Source organism: Leuciscus leuciscus, assembly GCF_965113295.1.
Source record: "Leuciscus leuciscus genome assembly, chromosome: 24".
NCBI lineage: Eukaryota > Metazoa > Chordata > Actinopteri > Cypriniformes > Leuciscidae > Leuciscus > Leuciscus leuciscus.
In genome coordinates this window covers 23,228,430-23,248,382 of record NC_138723.1, presented here as the reverse complement: position 1 = coordinate 23,248,382, position 19,953 = coordinate 23,228,430, and the positions used below count along the sequence as shown (strand labels likewise).

The following is a 19,953-nucleotide window of genomic DNA, read 5'->3' as shown; positions in this document are numbered from 1 at the left end:
CATTACCCAGAATTCCGTTCTCTGTTTCCATAACAACCTCCTCCTTTGACAACAGTAAACAATTGTTCATTCCTACTGACTAAATCCCGGGTTGCATTTGTGCCCTGATACGTTTAAAGTATTAGAAAAGTTTTCGACTTAGGAAAGTTAGATAAACAGTTGTGCGATGGACAGAGACTATTACGCTATTTTGGAAATAAACCGCAACGCCACTGACGCTGACATAAAGAAGGCGTAAGTTACGTTTTGTTTAATTTCTAAGTAGTTTTGTAAATATATATAAATTCAATTAAAAGCAGATAAACTAGTCAACAATGTGGTTTACGTTCATTTTGAGGAATCATTTGCTAGCAGCTGATTTTTTTTTTATTTCGGTATAATCAGGTATCGGCGGCTCGCGCTGAAGCACCATCCGCGCAGGAACAGCCACGCGCGCGCCGCCGAGCGCTTCACATTGCTCGCGGAGGCGTTTGACGTGCTGAGCGACCGTGAGTTCACTATTCATAGATGCCACCAACGTCACAACAAATAGAACGCCGCCATATTTGCGACCGACTCGCCCGGTATGGCCGCCCAAACTGCCCATTTGAATGAGAGAGAGAGACAGAGATACCTGGAGAAAAATTATATTTTAGGCTCCGATCCTTATTTGTTACCCCCAGTTTTCTTTAGTCCATTATTATCTGCCCCAGACTTGCCCCAATTGGCCTTTCATGATATAGAAATACTTAAGTCATAGAGCTTCATGGCGCGCGTTCATGAGAGTCGAGGCGATGTCATGAATGAATCTATGAATCTGCAGCTGTTCAGCATGAATGAATATATCTAATCCGTCCATCAGCACAGCCAGAGACATCAGCCGAATATGATCAAATACTGCCATATCTGTCCGAAAGAACAGATGTTCAATTACAGAGAGAAGGTTTAATACACACAAATATCGAAATGAAAGAATCTTTCGAGTCGAATCTTTTTGAATGATTCACTCACGATTCGGCTGCGATTAAAAGCTATCAAGAGGTAAGGTCATCAGTGATTATAATATAACGACTTAAATTGCAGTTTGTTCGTCACATAAACCTATCATATGAATAAATAACTATATTAATATAACGGACGAGTCGTATTAGATCACTTTTATGATACTTTTGTGATGTTTTTTTGTCTTTTATTATTATTATTTTTTTGCGTGACAGCCCCCAGTAGGCTAACGTTACTCATTCACTTTCATTACATCGACAAGAAGAGTCTCCATTAGGCTACATATTCAAAAATGTCCCTTTGTCTTCCACGGAAAGTAAACTTAAGGGTTTGCACATGAAGGTGAGTAAATGACGGCAGAATTGTCATTTTTGGAAGAACTAGTCCTTTAATATGCATTTCAAGGATGATATTATGCATCGTCTGCAGAGCTAACGTTACTTACACAAAATAACATCTAAAGCGCATGTGACGAAGACAATATCTTTATGAACTTCAGAAAAATATTTCTTAGATTTAGGTAGGTACTAACAGACAGACAAACAGTTATATTCAAAACAACCCCAAATCTTACTAACTTACCATGATAAAGTGCATTTAAACAGATCCAACAATAAAATGAAGACAAAACATTATCTGTCGATATCTGTCTGTATAATGTTGGCCACTGAGAGTATAATGGAAATATAATTAACCACAAACCAACATGAGACTTCAAGTCTTTTAAATAAATGATTCTCTCTTCTTTTGGTATAGAATAAAATACCAGTTCAGGGTTCCTCTTTAGGCTGTTGTTGCAGCCAACTGCACAACATATTGCAGGCATTACTGAGACCGGCGGTCGCAAAGATGGCGGCGCAAAGCTACAGTGACGTCATGTGAATCGAATGAATACAAACTCATATACACCCACAAAATACAAAAAACACCTTGCAGCAGAACTTGAATATTCGACATAACGTTATTAAACGTGTTTTATATTATATTACAACTATTTTGCAACGTGTCACCCAGTTGTATTTTAAGTTTTTGGTTACCAGAAAGTTCTGGCAGGCTAGTTTATATTTATAAGAATACAACCTAAAAAATAACCTTTAGAGAACGTCGTGTATCAATTAAAAACTTCAATGTTTGTTTGTTATAAAAAATATATATAAAAAAACGTTCATACAACGTTAAGCTTTGGCTCCCAAAGTAACTATTTCATATTACTATGCTCCTGCCACTGTACTGTGTAAGGAAAATAGCACATAGTACACAGTTCAGGCCTCAATTTGTTGTTTCCTGGTAAGTTGGTAATGGCTTTTCTCATGCAATGCAGTTGGTAAAAAGGCCACTTATGATCAGTTTGGAGAGGAGGGTTTAAAAGGAGGAATCCCATCTGAGCTGGGAGTGGATGGCGCCTGGTCATCAGGATATGTCTACCATGGAAATGCAGATGAAACATTCCGACTGTTTTTCGGAGGAGATAATCCTTTTGCAGGTAATTTTTATAGTATGATTTTATTAAATTTTTTTGTATGATTTTAATTGACATTTTAAAAGACAAGCTGGTTCAATCAATAATGCCATGGTGTTTTGAAGAACCCAAGCTCTGATTAGTAATATCTGCTAACTCATTCTCCATAGATTTCTTCACTGGTAATGGCAGTGAGGTCAACACAGCTTTTCAGAGCTTGCGTGGGCAAAAAGAAAAGTTACAGGATCCACCAATAGAGAGTGACCTTCATCTTGCATTGGAGGACCTTTATTATGGATGCACTAAAAAAATTCAGATATCCCGTAGGGTAAGTTCTGCAGACAAGGGTAAAGATAAAATGGACATAATTTATGGACTCATGAGAAATTAATTTCATTAATTGATACAGGTCATGAATGAGGATGGACACACATCCAGCATGAGAGACAAAATTTTAACCTTCACTGTAAAAGCAGGATGGAACGAAGGGACACAGATCACGTTTCCAAAAGAGGGAGACCAGGCATGACAACACATTTTTATCACAATTTTGTTTTGTCGTGGTTGTAAACAGATCTTGGTTATAACAGAATTTAATCTTTTTCTCCACAGGGAACAAACAACATCCCAGCAGATATTGTGTTCATCATACGCCAAAAGCAGCACCCACGCTTTTTCCGCCAAAATGATGATTTGCACTACACAGCAAATATTTCTCTTGAGAATGTGAGAAACATTTGTTTTAGCATATTTCAGCAGATTTAAATATACATGTTTTCACACTCTAATAGATCATGACCAGAGAGGCGTTCCATCTTTTCCGTCTAGTTTTCATGCTGATTATGTGATGGGGTCTCAATTGGACCGACATGTTAAAAATGAATAGTTTCACTCTAAATGTAAAATTTTTCAATTGAATTGTCAGTTTAAGTTTCATAAATCTAACTATGTCTTTGAATATATGGTAACTCTACAGGCTTTGACTGGTTTCTCAGTAGAAGTTGAGACACTAGATGGCAGGCTTCTCAACATCCCCATTAATGACATTGTGCAGTGAATAAAACATTTATCTTTTTTAACATGCACGTTTATATGTTACTCAGCAGAACTTCTGAACAAAGTTCATATTTAAGACAGTTTCATTTTAATTTCTTTGTTCTACAGCCCTCAGTACACCAAGGTTGTGACCGGGGAGGGAATGCCACTAGCCAACAACCCATCCAAGAGAGGCGACCTGATCATTCGCTTCGTTACACATCTTCCAGAGAAGCTCTCGGCTGAAAAGAAACAGCTTCTAAAACAAGCCCTTTCATCAAACCACAGGGACTAAACAACATCCCAGCACTTTCAGCGGGACGAGCTCGAGTTCTGAGGACGCCGGCTGGATATTCGCCGCCTTCACTCGCCGTACCTGCTGCGCCATCCGGCGCTCTGGGCCAGGACCACACGGACCATGCGCTTTCTAACGGCGGCTGCCGTGAGTGCGAAGCATTGCCTCTCTCGACCCTGCGGGCTCGACAGGCTTTTCCACCGAGTCCGGCTCAAAAACGTGGCGTTGATTCAAATGCCTCGTTCCAAGTGCACCCCGCGTGCATCGTGAGCTCGCGGTCAGCTTTCTTACGTACAGAAAGCGAACCCGCCCCTCGCGCCCTCCCGTTCTTATGGCAGGGCTCGAGCATTATGAGCATTTTAAACATATGAGCCCACGCCGGTGCTCCCCGCGTGACTCGCATGACGCTCTCTTATATGCTCACGCTAACTGAAAGCTTATGTCATTTCCCCCTGTGGCTCAGTGGCGAAATCTAATGGTGCGTTCACACCAAACGCGAATAGAGTCAATGCAAAGACACGTTATGCGCGTAAAAAATTCCTGCGGCGCGAATGAGGCGTAGAGCGTGGCGCGGTAGACGCGAATACACCTTGGCCTATTTATACTTCTGCGTCGAACTTACGCCGTAGCTACGTCGTAGGCTATGTTTAGCGCGCGTACCCTTTGGCGTACCCTGACGCACACCTCTCCAAAAATGTAACAACGCGTCAAATCTACGCGGACGCAAGCGCTGTGATTGGTCTGCTAGAACCCCTCCCTCGGGTATCACATGGTCCCTCTGCATGAGTAATTGCGCGTCAACGTGGACAACGACGCAGAAGTATAAATTAAAACCAACGCGTTGCCTACAGTGTCGAGGCTCCGGCGTAGGTCCGACGCAGAAGTATAAATATGCCATGAGGCGTCTACCGCGCCGCGCTCTACGCCTCATTCGCGCCGCAGGAATTTTTTATGCGCGTAACGCGTCTTTGCATTGACTTAACATTGAAATCACTCGCGCCTGATGCTCTATTCGCGTTTGGTGTGAACGCACCATTAGATTTCGCCACTGAGCCACAGGGGGAAATGAAATAAGCTTTCAGTTAGCGTGAGCATATAAGAGAGCGTCATGCGAGTCACGCGGGGAGCACCGGCGTGGGCTCATATGTTTAAAACGCTCATAATGCTCGAATGGTGCGAATTGAGCGTCTGGCGCGTTACGCGATATTGATTTTATGTAGTGCTTTTTGTGCATTCACGCGTTTGACGCGAATTCGCGTCTGCCGCCCGAGTTGAAAAATCGGAACTTTGGCGTCAGTTTGCGCCGCGTTAACCAATCAGGAGCCTGCTTGCTGCTGTCACGTGGTGAAGTAAAAACAAAGTAAATCTTTTATCACATAAAAACTTGATTTCAATATATGAGACATATTCATTTTGTATTGAATGCTATTTATTCCATATCTAAATCCAGATTATATGAAACATGTAAAGACAACCAATATATTTTAGTGTATAAGAACATAGTTCGTGTCTGGACAGTTTTGTGTGAGAAAGAAAGAAAATAAAATCATCACAGGACAGGTTAATTACTTTTGGAGGCTGGCTCCATTTATCATCAATACAAAAATAAATGACAGATTATGTGGGTGAGGGCGAGGGTGATCCTCGCTCCGATGCGGGACAACAGGTCATCAAACTGAGCGCGGTACAGGCGGAAGCACCGCTGATCCAGGCGTAGCTCCGGGAGCAAATAGTGAAACTCGCCAAACTCCGGAGAGTCTCGGTGGACCCAAATACGGCAACGATGATCCCTACGACGCTGTTCTGCTCTCCAGAGCAAATACAGAGCGGTGACTCTCTCCATAAATGATCGATCAACATCAGATATCTTGTAAAAAGATGGCCGCCAACGGGTTTCGAAACTTTTGAAACGTTCGCCTCTGACGCGCGTAAATTTCGCTTCAAACTTTTTTTACGCGCGTCAATTTCACTCGACACGCGAATGGACGTGGTCAAGCGTATAACTAGACGCGGCAGGCGCGAATTTGACGCGCTATTCGGGTCCGGTGTGAACGCACAGTAAAGGCCTATTAATACTTCTGTGTCGGACCTACGCCGGAGCCGCTACGCTGTAGGCAACGCGTTGGTTTTAATTTATACTTCTGCGTCGTTGTCCACGTTGACGCGCAATTACTCATGCAGAGGGACCATGTGAAACCCGAGGGAGGGGTTCTAGCAGACCAATCACAGCGATTGCGTCCGCGTAGAATTGACGCATTGTTACATTTTTGGAGAGGTGCGCGTCAGGGTACGCCGAAGGGTACGCGCGCTAAACACAGCTTACGACGTAGCTACGGCGTAAGTTCGACGCAGAAGTATAAATAGGCCTTAAAGGGATAGTTCACTTTGAAATTAAATTTTGGTATGTTTTAGCTTACCTCAAGGGCATCCAAGATGTAGGTGTCTTTTTTTCCGCAGTAGTTTCAATTTTTATATTTTTAGGTCAAACCATTCTTGTCTGTCAGTCATATAATGCAGGTCGATGGTCACTGTCTCAAAGAGCATGCACAGAGTCCAAATTAAAACAATTCCCCATCGTAAGTACACATTGATGGCCCAAGACACGAAACGAGCGGTTTGTGTGAGAAAACGAACAGTGTTTATATCGTTTTTACCTCTTTTACACAGCCACGTCCAAGTGATCTGAGAGCGCGGGCGGGTATAGATATATACACTAGAAGTCGCCTTGGCTACTGCAGTTAATTGGAACGAAACCGTAGCCAATGCGACATCTAGTGTATATATCTATACCCGCCCGCGCTCTCAGATCACTTGGACGTGGCTGTGTAAAAGAGGTAAAAACGATATAAACACTGTTCGTTTTCTCACACAAACCGCTCGTTTCGTGTCTTGGGCCATCAATGTGTACTTACGATGGGGAATTGTTTAATGTGGACTCTGTGCATGCTCTTTGAGACAGTGACCATAGACCTGCATTATATGACTGACAGACAAGAACGGTTTGACCTAAAAATATAAAACTTGAAACTACTGCGGAAAAAAAGACACCTACATCTTGGATGCCCTTGAGGTAAGCTAAAACATACCAAAATTTAATTTCAAAGTGAACTATCCCTTTAAGGCTTTCGCGCCAGAGACCCGTGTTCGAATACCAGCTCTGGTGGCAGGCAAAAAATTATGCTTAGCTCGCGGACAGCTTTCTTACAGACAGAAAGTGAACCCACCCCTCGCACCCTCCCGTTCATATGGCAGGGCTCGAGCATTATGAGCGTTTTTTAAACATATGAGCCCATGCCGATGCTACCCCGCGTGACTCGGATGACGCTCTCTTATATGCTCACGCTAACTGGAAGCTTATGTAATTTTCCCCTGTGGCTCAGTGGCGAAATCTAAGGCTTTCGCGCCAGAGACCCGTGTTCGAATCCCGGCTCTGGCGGCAGACAATTTATACTGTTCTCTTCTGAGCTCGCGGCCAGCTTTCTAACTGTGCGTTCACACCGGACGCGAATAGTGCGTCAAATTCGCGCCTGTCGCGTCTAGTTGTACGCTTGACCACTTTGTGTCCATTCGCGCGTCAAGAGCAAAATTGACGCGCGTAAATTTCGCTTTAAACTTTTGTTTTTACGCGCGTCAATTTCGCTCTTCGTCAGAGGCGAAAGTTTCAAAAGTTTCGAAACCCGTTGGCGCCCATCTTTTTGCAGAATGTCTGATGTTGATCGATCATTTATCGAGAGAGTCACCGCTCTGTATTTGCTCTGGAGAGCAGAACAGCGGCGTAGGGATCATCGTCGCCGTATTTGGGTCCACCAAACCCTTCGGAGGCGAACCCAGTTTGGCGAGTTTCACCATTTGCTCCAGGAGCTGCGCCTGGATTACGGCCGCTATCAGCGGTGCTTCCGCCTGTCCCGCGCCCAGTTTGATGACCTGTTGTCCCGCATCGGAGCGAGGATCACCCTCGCCCACATAATCTGTCATTTATTTTTGTATTGATGATAAATGGAGCCATCCTCCAAAAGTAATTAACCTTGTCCTATGATTTTTTTTTCTTTCTCACACAACACTGTCCAGACACGAACTATGTTCTTATACACTAAAATTGGTTGTCTTTACATTAGAATAATAATGTTTCATATAATCTGGATTTAGATATGGAATAAATAGCATTCAATACAAAATGAATATGTCTCATATATTGAAATCAAGTTTTTAAAGATTTACTTTGTTTTTACTTCACCACGTGACAGCAGCAAGCAGGCTCCTGATTGGTTAACGCGGTGTGAATTGACGCAGAAGTTCAGATTTTTCAACTCGGGCGGCAGACGCGAATTCGCGTCAAACGCGAGAATGCACAAAAAGCACTACATAAAATAATTTGCGCGTAACTCGCTAAACACGCCAGACGCTCAAATCGCGCCAATGAGGCGTATTCACGCCTAACGCGCCGCGCTCTACGCCTCATGCGCCGCAGGAATTTTTTACGTGTGTAATGCGTCTTTGCATTGACTTAACATTGAAATCACTCGCGCCCTCCCGTTCAAATGGCGGGGCTCGAGTATTTTGAGCGCAGATGCCCCCCGCGTGACTCACATGACGCTCTCTGATATGATCATGCTAACTGAAAGCTTACGTCTTTTCTCCTGTGGTTCAGTGGCGACATCTAAGGCTTTCGCGCCAGAGACCCGTGTTTGATTCCCGGCTCTGGCGGCAGATAAATTATGTTGCTCTCCTTTGAGCTTGCGGCCAGCTTTCTTACGTACAGAAAGCAAGCCCGCCCCTCGCGCCCTCCCGTTCATATGGCAGGGCTCGAGTATTATGAGCGTTTTAAACATATGAGCCCATGCCGATGCCCTCCGCGTGATTCACATGACGCTCTCTTATCTGCTCACACTAACTGAAAGCTTACGTCATTTCCCCCCTGTGGGGAAATCTAGGTTTTCGCGCCAGAGACCCGTGTTCGATCCCGGCTCTGGCGGCAGATATGAATTATACTACTTGAGCCTCCTAAGTCTTCCTAGCCTCTACCCCTAGGAAGGCGCTGACGGCTAAGTCCCGCTGTGGCCGGACCGCCATCGAAATCGGCACGACCCGCTCTCTCAGAGGCGATTCGAAGAGTGTATTCAGCAGCCAACGAGTCAGTTCCTCAACTCGCTCGCCTGCACACAAAACCCGTTCTCACGGCGACCCACATAAATCTCAAAAGAGCATTATGTATTTCAAAATTTATGCAATGTTTAATAGGGAGCCAATGCAGTGTTGACAGAACCGGGCTAATATGGTCATACTTCCTGGTTCTGGTAAGAACTCGAGCTGCTGCGTTTTGAACTAGCTGTAGTTTGTTTATTAAGCATGCAGGGCAACCACCCAGTAGAGCATTACAATAATCTAGTCTTGAGGTCATGAACGCATGAACTAATTGTTCCGCATTTGTCATTGAGAGCATATGGCGTAATTTAGATATATTTTTAAGATGGAAGAATGCGGTTTAACATATACTAGACACGTGACTTTCAAATGAAAGATTGGTATCAAAGAGCACACCCAGGTTCCTAACCGATGACGAAGACTTGACAGAGCAGCCATCAAGTGTTAGACAGTATTCTAGGTTATTACGTGAAGACGTTTTTTGTCCAATAATTAGAATCTCTGTTTTTTCAGAATTTAGTAGTAGGAAATTACAAGTCATCCAATTTTTTATATCAGCTATGCATTCCGTTAATTTTGTGAATTGGTAAGTTTCGTTGGGTTTTGAAGAAATATACAGCTGAGTATCGTCGGCATAACAGTGAAAGCTAATTCCATGTTTCCTAATGATATCTCCTAATGGTAGCATGTACAGAGTACATGTACGTACTTGTGGTACGCCATACTGAACTTGTGATCGATGAGACATCTCTTCATTTACTGCTACAAACTGATAACGGTCAGATAAGTATGATTTAAACCATGCTAGTGCAATTCCACTAATAGTCTAGATGGGATGTACCCAAAAAGTGAAAGTGAGGAGCATTTATGGGTACAAGTCGGGAACCGGCCTACTTTACATATTTCAAGGGTGCTGAATCCAAAAAAACTGGTACCCAAGCGAAATTGTGAGTTTTTGACCTTCTAATTTGCATATCAAAATGGCCACCAAATTGCCTATCTTGCTCAGTCGTTGGACCATTTTCCCCTAGTTTTTTTGTAAGTAGGCAATCAAGATGAGGAAATTAAGTTTCTAGATCGATAGTCAAGGGTCAGAGCAAAGATATAATGGAGGCTCACTGCCTTTTTTATATATGCAAAATACCAACTTTTAAGGTGAAATTAAGCATTATTTGTGTCATTTTTTAAGGCCGACACACATATTCAATCAATATCACTCTTAAATGTTCCCATTGTATATTTGATATGTGATGTATTCCATTTTACATAATAACTAAGAAAAACACCATTGTAAGTTGTCTGAGATTTCATTTTTTTATGCAAATTAAGCATTTGTTCTCTAAATTCTAAGATGGGAAAAACCCAGGTGAATAGGGAAAAAAACACCATGAAACTTCCCTTGAACAGATCTACAGATCACATCTTGTTTCTGTATATTTTCTTTCATGTTTGTGGCTTAATTGCTTTGCTTTTTTCTGTTAGATTTTTAGTTCTGTAGTTCACTCCCTCTGTAAATTGTTTTTGGTAAATTGTTTTTATACCTTTCTAGTTTGCTTGTGTGCCATTTGTCTTTGGAATTTCATTTTGATTAGTATTTCTTTCTGCAGTCCTTTTCCAAGTTCTTTGGTTACCCCTTGCCTTGGTATACTTGAGGACTACAACTCCACATTTAAACAAGGACATTGGTCATCACTCTGACATGCACACATTGCAGTGCATAACAGCCCTGATTTTCGGCATTTGCACGGGCGTGTTGTGCATTGTTTTTTACAGGTACACAGGATCATTTCCAGGCAACTTTCAGGTATTGGATTCTGTGACATAAGAATGGGCTGTAGTCCTGAACCGCCATGTTTCCATCCCATGTCCAAGGGTGAAGGAAGCTCAGGTGTGGCATAGTGAGCATTTCTCCAAACCATTGCCTGGTAGTGTACTCTCAGCAGATGGAAGTGGAGCGCATCGCTTGTCGCCGGTATTGCTTCTGGTTTACCTGTCCTGGAGAAAAGTATATGTCTTGCTGCATCAACAGAGTCTGTTTTATGCACATCATATATTCTGCAGACAAAAGCCTCTGAAGATCTTTGAGTCTCCTCCGTGATATCACCAATTCCGAGGTTGCTGAGCAATTGATGGTGCATTTTCCAGACTTTGTGGTATCACAACCAGTTAGTGCATGAAATGCTACAAGGCTTGGTGCTGAATCCTTTGGCAGTTTGTTAAAAACAGCATCAATGGGTATATATTGTGGCTTCCTTGTGGTACCAGACAACAGCCAGAGCTTTTTTACATGCTATGTGCGGGAAATGGGAAACCAGAATCACAAGCACATCAGTGTCTCTAGATGACACGACTTCTGTGTCTGACTGGCAGTGCACTGCATGTAATACCAATCGGGTATCTGCCTCTTCGTGTGTGGCTCTCAGATGAGTCAGGTTGGTTGTTGCTTTCGATGACCTAACCTCCGTTTCTTTGTCTCTGAACCAGCCAGCAACAACTATCTCTTTATCATCTGGTGCCTGAGCACATAGTTCTTCAGAGAGTAGATTGGCAAGATCAGCTTTGTTGTCAGGGAGGGACAGGAAGTTGGTCCAGTTTTTCGGAAGATGCACATCACGACCCTCAACAAGTCGTCTGATTGGTTGAGCTGCTTTTGTGCGTCGTGTCCTGGTAGCACCCTTGATGGTCTCTTCTCTGTATCTGTCAAACACAACGTCTATCCGTTTATAGGAACATCCTGCTTTCAGTACTGCTCTGACAAACGTGTCAGCCAAATCTCCAAATGTTACTGCTTTGTCTGGCTTTCCTAGGGCAACCACCAGTGCCTGTCCATCTATGATGAGGCAAGATGACATGTCGGGAAGTTCAATAGCCTCAGGACAGACTGTCTTCTGTTAACTTATTTACCAATACAGACTTGTTTCCAGTGCGAAGGGTCCCATTCATTTCAGCAAGGGATATGGGAACTGGCAGAAGCTCGTATTTTAGGACAGCTGGTAAGTCAACTGGACGACCTGCCTCATAGGCCGTAACAAGGCCTTTGAGGACGTTTCGGTCAGCCTTTACTACGGTTTTGTTGTCTTTGATTTTAGGATTTTGGGCCACTTGAAGTGCTGAAGTGGCCCAAAATCCTAAAATCAAAGACAACAGAACCATCGTAAAGGCTGACCGAAATGTCCTCAAACGCCTTGTTACGGCCTATGAGGCAGGTCATCCAGTTGACTTACCAGCTGTCCTAAAATACGAGCTTCTGCCAGTTCCCATATCCCTTGCTGAAATGAATGGGACCCTTCGCACTGGAAACAAGTCTGTATTGGTAAATAAGTTTACAGAAGACATAGTCTGTCCTGAGGCTATTGAACTTCCCGACATGTCATCTTGCCTCATCATAAATGGACAGGCACTGGTGGTTGCCCTAGGAAAGCCAGACAAAGCAGTAACATTTGGAGATTTGGCTGACACGTTTGTCAGAGCAGTATTAAAAGCAGGATTTTCCTATAAACGGATAGACGTTGTGTTTGACAGATACAGAGAAGAGACCATCAAGGGTGCTACCAGGACACTACGCACAAAAGCAGCTCAACCAATCAGACGACTTGTTGAGGGTCGTGATGTGCATCTTCCGAAAAACTGGACCAACTTCCTGTCCCTCCCTGACAACAAAGCTGATCTTGCCAATCTACTCTCTGAAGAACTATGTGCTCAGGCACCAGATGATGAAGAGATAGTTGTTGCTGGTGGGTTCAGAGACAAAGAAACGGAGGTTAGGTCATCAAAAGCAACAACCAACCTGACTCATCTGAGAGCCACACACGAAGAGGCAGATACCCGACTGGTATTACATGCAGTGCACTGCCAGTCAGACACAGTAGTCGTGTCATCTAGAGACACTGATGTGCTTGTGATTCTGGTTTCCCATTTCCCGCACGTAGCATGTAAAAAAACTCTGGCTGTTGTCTGGTACCACAAGGAAGCCACAATATATACCCATTGATGCTGTTTTTAACAAACTGCCAAAGGATTCAGCACCAAGCCTTGTAGCATTTCATGCACTAACTGGTTGTGATACCACATCATACATTGCAAGTCACACCAAAAGTACATTGTGGAAAGTCTGGAAAATGCACCATCAATTGCTCAGCAACCTCGGAATTGGTGATATCACGGAGGAGACTCAAAGATCTTCAGAGGCTTTTGTCTGCAGAATATATGATGTGCATAAAACAGACTCTGTTGATGCAGCAAGGCATATACTTTTCTCCAGGACAGGTAAACCAGAAGCAATACCGGCGACAAGCGATGCGCTCCACTTCCATCTGCTGAGAGTACACTACCAGGCAATGGTTTGGAGAAATGCTCACTATGCCACACCTGAGCTTCCTTCACCCTTGGACATGGGATGGAAACATGGCGGTTCAGGACTACAGCCCATTCTTATGTCACAGAATCCAATACCTGAAAGTTGCCTGGAAATGATCCTGTGTACCTGTAAAAAACAATGCACAACACGCCAGTGCAAATGCCGAAAATCAGGGCTGTTATGCACTGCAATGTGTGCATGTCAGAGTGATGACCAATGTCCTTGTTTAAATGTGGAGTTGTAGTCCTCAAGTATACCAAGGCAAGGGGTAACCAAAGAACTTGGAAAAGGACTGCAGAAAGAAATACTAATCAAAATGAAATTCCAAAGACAAATGGCACACAAGCAAACTAGAAAGGTATAAAAACAATTTACCAAAAACAATTTACAGAGGGAGTGAACTACAGAACAAAAAATCTGACAGAAAAAAGCAAAGCAATTAAGCCACAAACATGAAAGAAAATATACAGAATCAAGATGTGATCTGTAGATCTGTTCAAGGGAAGTTTCATGGTGTTTTTTTCCCTATTCACCTGGGTTTTTCCCATCTTAGAATTTAGAGAACAAATGCTTAATTTGCATAAAAAAATGAAATCTCAGACAACTTGCAATGGTGTTTTTCTTAGTTATTATGTAAAATGGAATACATCACATATCAAATGTACAATGGGAACATTTAAGAGTGATATTGATTGAATATGTATGTCGGCCTTAAAAAATGACACAAATAATGCTTAATTTCACCTTAAAAGTTGGTATTTTGCATATATAAAAAAGGCAGTGAGCCTCCATTATATCTTTGCTCTGACCCTTGACTATCGATCTAGAAACTTAATTTCCTCATCTTGATTGCCTACTTACAAAAAAACTAGGGGAAAATGGTCCAACGACTGAGCAAGATAAGCAATTTGGTGGCCATTTTGATATGCAAATTAGAAGGTCAAAAACTCACAATTTCGCTTGGGTACCAGTTTTTTTGGATTCAGCACCCTTGAAATATGTAAAGTAGGCCGGTTCCCGACTTGTTCCCATAAATGCTCCTCACTTTCACTTTTTGGTTACATCCCATCTAGACTATTAGTGGAATTGCACTAGCATGGTTTAAATCATACTTATCTGACCGTTATCAGTTTGTAGCAGTAAATGAAGAGATGTCTCATCGATCACAAGTTCAGAATGGCGTACCACAAGTACGTACATGTACTCTGTACATGCTACCATTAGGAGATATCATTAGGAAACATGGAATTAGCTTTCACTGTTATGCCGACGATACTTAGCTGTATATTTCTTCAAAACCCAACGAAACTTACCAATTCACAAAATTAACGGAATGCATAGCTGATATAAAAAATTGGATGACTTGTAATTTCCTACTACTAAATTCTGAAAAAACAGAGATTCTAATTATTGGACAAAAAACGTCTTCACGTAATAACCTAGAATACTGTCTAACACTTGATGGCTGCTCTGTCAAGTCTTCGTCATCGGTTAGGAACCTGGGTGTGCTCTTTGATACCAATCTTTCATTTGAAAGTCACGTGTCTAGTATATGTAAAACCGCATTCTTCCATCTTAAAAATATATCTAAATTACGCCATATGCTCTCAATGACAAATGCGGAACAATTAGTTCATGCGTTCATGACCTCAAGACTAGATTATTGTAATGCTCTACTGGGTGGTTGCCCTGCATGCTTAATAAACAAACTACAGCTAGTTCAAAACGCAGCAGCTCGAGTTCTTACCAGAACCAGGAAGTATGACCATATTAGCCCGGTTCTGTCAACACTGCATTGACTCCCTATTAAACATCGCATACATTTTGAAATATTGCTGATTACTTACAAAGCACTAAATGGTTTAGCTCCGCAGTACTTGAGCGAGCTCTTAACGCATTATAGTCCTTCACGTCTATTGCAATCTCAAAATTTGTGCGCTGAGAGGCAGACACGTGATCTGCCCTTGAAACACTGCCAGCTCGAGCTGGGTTCATACGCTGAGGCGTTATGTGTGTGCGTAGCACAGATACAGTCGTTTTCATAGGCAGGGGTGAGCGCTGTACAGCGGGCACATTTCCTACACTTAAAACATGAACGGCATGAGCCGGTTTGACTGATATGGACCCTGTGGTGGGGTGAGACACTGCGTGGGTAGTGCTTGTGTGTAGCGGTGAACACTGGGTAGTGGGCACCTTTCCTACACTTAGCGGTCGAGCGGCCTGAGCCAGCTTTATTGTTTTCGACCCTGGATGAGTGTGACACACAGAGAGGGTAGTGTTTGTGTGCAGGGGTGGGCACTGGGCAGTGGGCACCTTTCCTACATTCAAAACACCTTCGGCCTGAGCCGGAATATGACCAGACATAATGCTCTTTTGAGATTTATGTGGGTCGCCGTGAGAACGGGTTTTGTGTTCAGGCGAGCGAGTTGAGGAACTGACTCGTTGGCTGCTGAATACACTCTTCGAATCGCCTCTGAGAGAGCGGGTCGTGCCGATTTCGATGGCGGTCCGGCCGCAGCGGGACTTAGCCGTCGGCGCCTTCCTAGGGGTAGAGGCTAGGAAGACTTAGGAGGCTCAAGTAGTATAATTCATATCTGCCGCCAGAGCCGGGATCGAACACGGGTCTCTGGCGCGAAAACCTAGATTTCCCCACAGGGGGGAAATGACGTAAGCTTTCAGTTAGTGTGAGCAGATAAGAGAGCGTCATGTGAATCACGCGGAGGGCATCGGCATGGGCTCATATGTTTAAAACGCTCATAATACTCGAGCCCTGCCATATGAACGGGAGGGCCCGAGGGGCGGGCTTGCTTTCTGTACGTAAGAAAGCTGGCCGCGAGCTCAAAGGAGAGCAACATAATTTATCTGCCGCCAGAGCCGGGAATCAAACACGGGTCTCTGGCGCGAACGCCTTAGATGTCGCCACTGAACCACAGGAGAAAAGACGTAAGCTTTCAGTTAGCGTGAGCATATCAGAGAGCGTCATGTGAGTCACGCGGGGGGCATCTGCGCTCAAAATACTCGAGCCCCGCCATTTGAACGGGAGGGCGCGAGGGGCAGGTTCGCTTTTTGTATGTGATGGGTTCGTTCACACCGGACGCGAACAGCGCGTCAGGCGCGAGTGATTTCAATGTTAAGTCAATGCAAAGACGCGTTACGCACGTAAAAAATTCCTGCGGCGCATGAGGCGTAGAGCGCGGCGTGTTAGGCATGAATACGCCTCATTGGCGCGATTTGAGCGTCTGGCGCGTTTAGTGCGTTACGCGCAAATTATTTTATGTAGTGCTTTTTGTGCATTCTCGCGTTTGACGCGAATTCGCGTCTGCCGCCCGAGTTGAAAAATCTGAACTTCTGCGTCAATTCACACCGCGTTAACCAATCAGGAGCCTGCTTGCTGCTGTCACGTGGTGAAGTAAAAACAAAGTAAATCTTTAAAAACTTGATTTCAATATATGAGACATATTCATTTTGTATTGAATGCTATTTATTCCATATCTAAATCCAGATTATATGAAACATTATTATTCTAATGTAAAGACAACCAATTTTAGTGTATAAGAACATAGTTCGTGTCTGGACAGTGTTGTGTGAGAAAGAAAAAAAAATCATAGGACAAGGTTAATTACTTTTGGAGGATGGCTCCATTTATCAGCAATACAAAAATAAATGACAGATTATGTGGGCGAGGGTGATCCTCGCTCCGATGCGGGACTACAGGTCATCAAACTGGGCGCGGGACAGGCGGAAGCACCGCTGATAGCGGCCGTCATCCAGGCGCAGCTCCTGGAGCAAATGGTGAAACTCGCCAAACTGGGTTCGCCTCCGAAGGGTCTGGTGGACCCAAATACGGCGACGATGATCCCTACGCCGCTGTTCTGCTCTCCAGAGCAAATACAGAGCGGTGACTTTCTCGATAAATGATCGATCAACATCAGACATTCTGCAAAAAGATGGGCGCCAACGGGTTTCGAAACTTTTGAAACTTTCGCCTCTGACGAAGAGCGAAATTGACGCGCGTAAAAACAAAAGTTTGAAGCGAAATTTACGCGCGTCAATTTTGCTCTTGACGCGCGAATGGACACAAAGTGGTACAACTAGACGCGACAGGCGCGAATTTGACGCACTATTCGCGTCCGGTGTGAACGCACAGTTAGAAAGCTGGCCGCGAGCTCAGAAGAGAACAGTATAAATTGTCTGCCGCCAGAGCCGGGATTCGAACACGGGTCTCTGGCGCGATAGCCTTAGATTTCGCCACTGAGCCACAGGGGGAAATGACATAAGCTTTCAGTTAGCGTGACCATATAAGAGAGCGTCATGCGAGTCACGCGGGGTAGCATCGGCATGGGCTCATATGTTTAAAAAACGCTCATAATGCTCGAGCCCTGCCATATGAACGGGAGGGTGCGAGGGGTGGGTTCACTTTCTGTATGTAAGAAAGCTGGCCGCGAGCTCAGCATAATTTTTTGCCTGCCACCAGAGCTGGTATTCGAACACGGGTCTCTGACACGTGTTGTCTAACTCCAATTGAGTTTACAATGTCTTTAAATGCCAAACCCAATGCATCTTTTTCATTATCGATGTGTATATTAAAATCACCAACAATTAGTACTTTATCTGCAGTCAATATTAATTCTGATAGAAAGTCCGCAAATTCTTTGATAAAATCTTTATGGTGCCCTTGTGGCCTGTATACAGTAGCCAGCACAAATCTCAAACGTGATTTATCGTTTATACTATATATTTTTACATTAAGCACCAATACTTCAAAAGAATTATATTTAAAACTTGATTTCTTAGTGGTTTTGAAAACATTACTATAAATTACAGCAACACCTCCTCCTTTGCGTTTCAGACAAGGCTCATGTTTATAACAGTAAGGGACTGTTCGTTTTTTATTTAAGGGGCCACTGGAGGAGTTTTGAGATCTGTTGTCAAAAAAGACATGACCCTCCCTTCGCCAGCAATACATTTTTCTATGACCCTCCAAAATGTTTGTGAAAAAAGGCATGACCCTCCCCGATAATTTATTGATTAGCCTACTTCTGTACTGGTTTGCGCTTGGCAAAGATGTTCAGATAGCCATTGTTTTTTGTTAAGTTTTTTTTTAAACCATAAACTCTTGCTTTCTCATCTTACTAGGGCTGTAACGATAGACCAAACCTACGATTCGGTTCGTATCACGATTTTTGATTTTAGATTTGAAAAAAATCATGTTTTCGGTGCTGATGGTGAACATGTGGGTGGCGCTGCCAATAAAGCATCTAAAAGCTGTCACAAAGAACCAGCAAAAGTAATGATTATTAATATGTCAAATATAGCAAGGAAACATTTTAATTGTTTATTAATAAACAAGTGTTTTCTGTGTCGACTGCAAAGATGAAGTTGACGATGCGTTGCGATCTTCTCAGAACGCGCCAGAGAAAAATGCACTTTTCATAAGCAGAAAGCAGTCTGTTTTTTTAATTGTTCTGTTTAAAAGTAGACATTTCAAGCTTTCTATTTATTTCTCAGGTCTGTGAGGCAAGTAGCATACCTTACGCTGAGTTTCGGTTCATTTATGAGACAAGAGTCCAGTTCACTCGCCCGCGCCTCCGTGATTATCTATTTTCTACTATATTTACTTCTTATTTATTAAATCCAGATGAAACATTGATTAAAATTAAGATACAATTAATAAAAAAACGAAATTCACTTTAAAGAAAGGCTTTGTGCTTTCTGTTTGAGGTCTCTGTGAAATTTTTAAAGTCGCTTTCAGAGCAGTCATGTCCGTAATGGAGAACTGTCACGCCCGTAACATTTTTTTTTTTTTACATAAATGCGAACACGAAAAATAAAATAAAAATAATATTTTATGTTCTGTGGAGGCCGATCTTTATTCATCCGGTGGGTATATATCTTTTGGTTTGCACAGTGTAATTTATAGAAGAATTACTAAAACATATTTTGCCACCTAAAAGTTAAAGATTTTTTTGTGTCACGTCACGTCACATGTGTATTTCCCTCATATTAAATATAAAATTTAATGTGTAGACTGATATTTTTCTAATGTCTTGACTCCTTTATTTTTCTAATGTCTTGACTCCAAAATATTGGTATTAAATGCATTTTCGGAGAATTTATATTTCAAGTTTTGACTGCAAATGTCTATACACTATACACTATAACACTGGAATCGCCCAATTTTAACGAATTTATCTTCAACTAGTTTTTGTGGTGTAGGTCTACGTATTTTATTATGTTAACTTAAATAATACTAATAGTAATTTAAAGATGTGGTAGCCCTACATCTTACACATCGTGGAAACAAAATAAGAATGGAACTAAAATATGGTAGTATCGCGCTACAGCGCACATTCTATCAGCAGCAGTTCTGGCGCCTCAGTCGCAATACTGTAAAACTCGACGTTCACATCACATGTTAATGCAGTGGTAGAGTTACACTCACAGGACACTGTGCACTTATTCGCAATCACAAAAGTTCATTATTTGCTCGTGCTTTAAAGCTTTGCCGGGTAAACATTTCATTGGCATTCTGTTCTGACATGATGCATTTTTTCTAAGCGCGAACTGAAGTGCGCGCGCACTGTCAAACAGTGCCAAACTGGATTTTTGTTGGGTCAGACCCATCTGATATCGAAGGGGGGCTGATAACGCGAGATCAACATGGAGCTAAATGGAAAAAAATAT

General features: G+C 42.9%; 2 protein-coding genes and 1 long non-coding RNA gene across 4 annotated transcripts in view; 2 read left to right on the top strand and 1 right to left on the bottom strand.

Annotated features, from left to right (window-relative positions):
• Positions 1 to 19,953, bottom strand: part of LOC309489633 — an 88,732-nt gene that overhangs the window by 14,329 nt on the left and 54,450 nt on the right. The window lies entirely within an intron of this gene.
• Positions 1 to 19,953, top strand: part of LOC309489623 (large ribosomal subunit protein mL48-like) — a 90,569-nt gene that overhangs the window by 17,786 nt on the left and 52,830 nt on the right. The window lies entirely within an intron of this gene.
• On the top strand, positions 66 to 18,948 carry LOC309489615 (dnaJ homolog subfamily B member 13-like). Of its 2 annotated transcripts, XM_082158473.1 has the most exons (8): positions 66 to 234; positions 385 to 488; positions 2,303 to 2,464; positions 2,611 to 2,768; positions 2,850 to 2,963; positions 3,053 to 3,166; positions 3,417 to 3,493; positions 3,605 to 3,888. In XM_082158473.1, exons 1-8 carry the CDS (start codon positions 167 to 169, stop codon positions 3,768 to 3,770), a joined length of 963 nt encoding a protein of 320 aa, XP_082014599.1. In that variant the 5' UTR covers positions 66 to 166; the 3' UTR covers positions 3,771 to 3,888. The 2 variants fall into 2 exon arrangements, 1 of the variants encoding a protein (XP_082014599.1); XR_014202458.1 differs by lacking the exons at positions 3,053 to 3,166; positions 3,417 to 3,493 and adding an exon at positions 16,984 to 18,948 and having other exon boundaries at positions 3,764 to 5,436.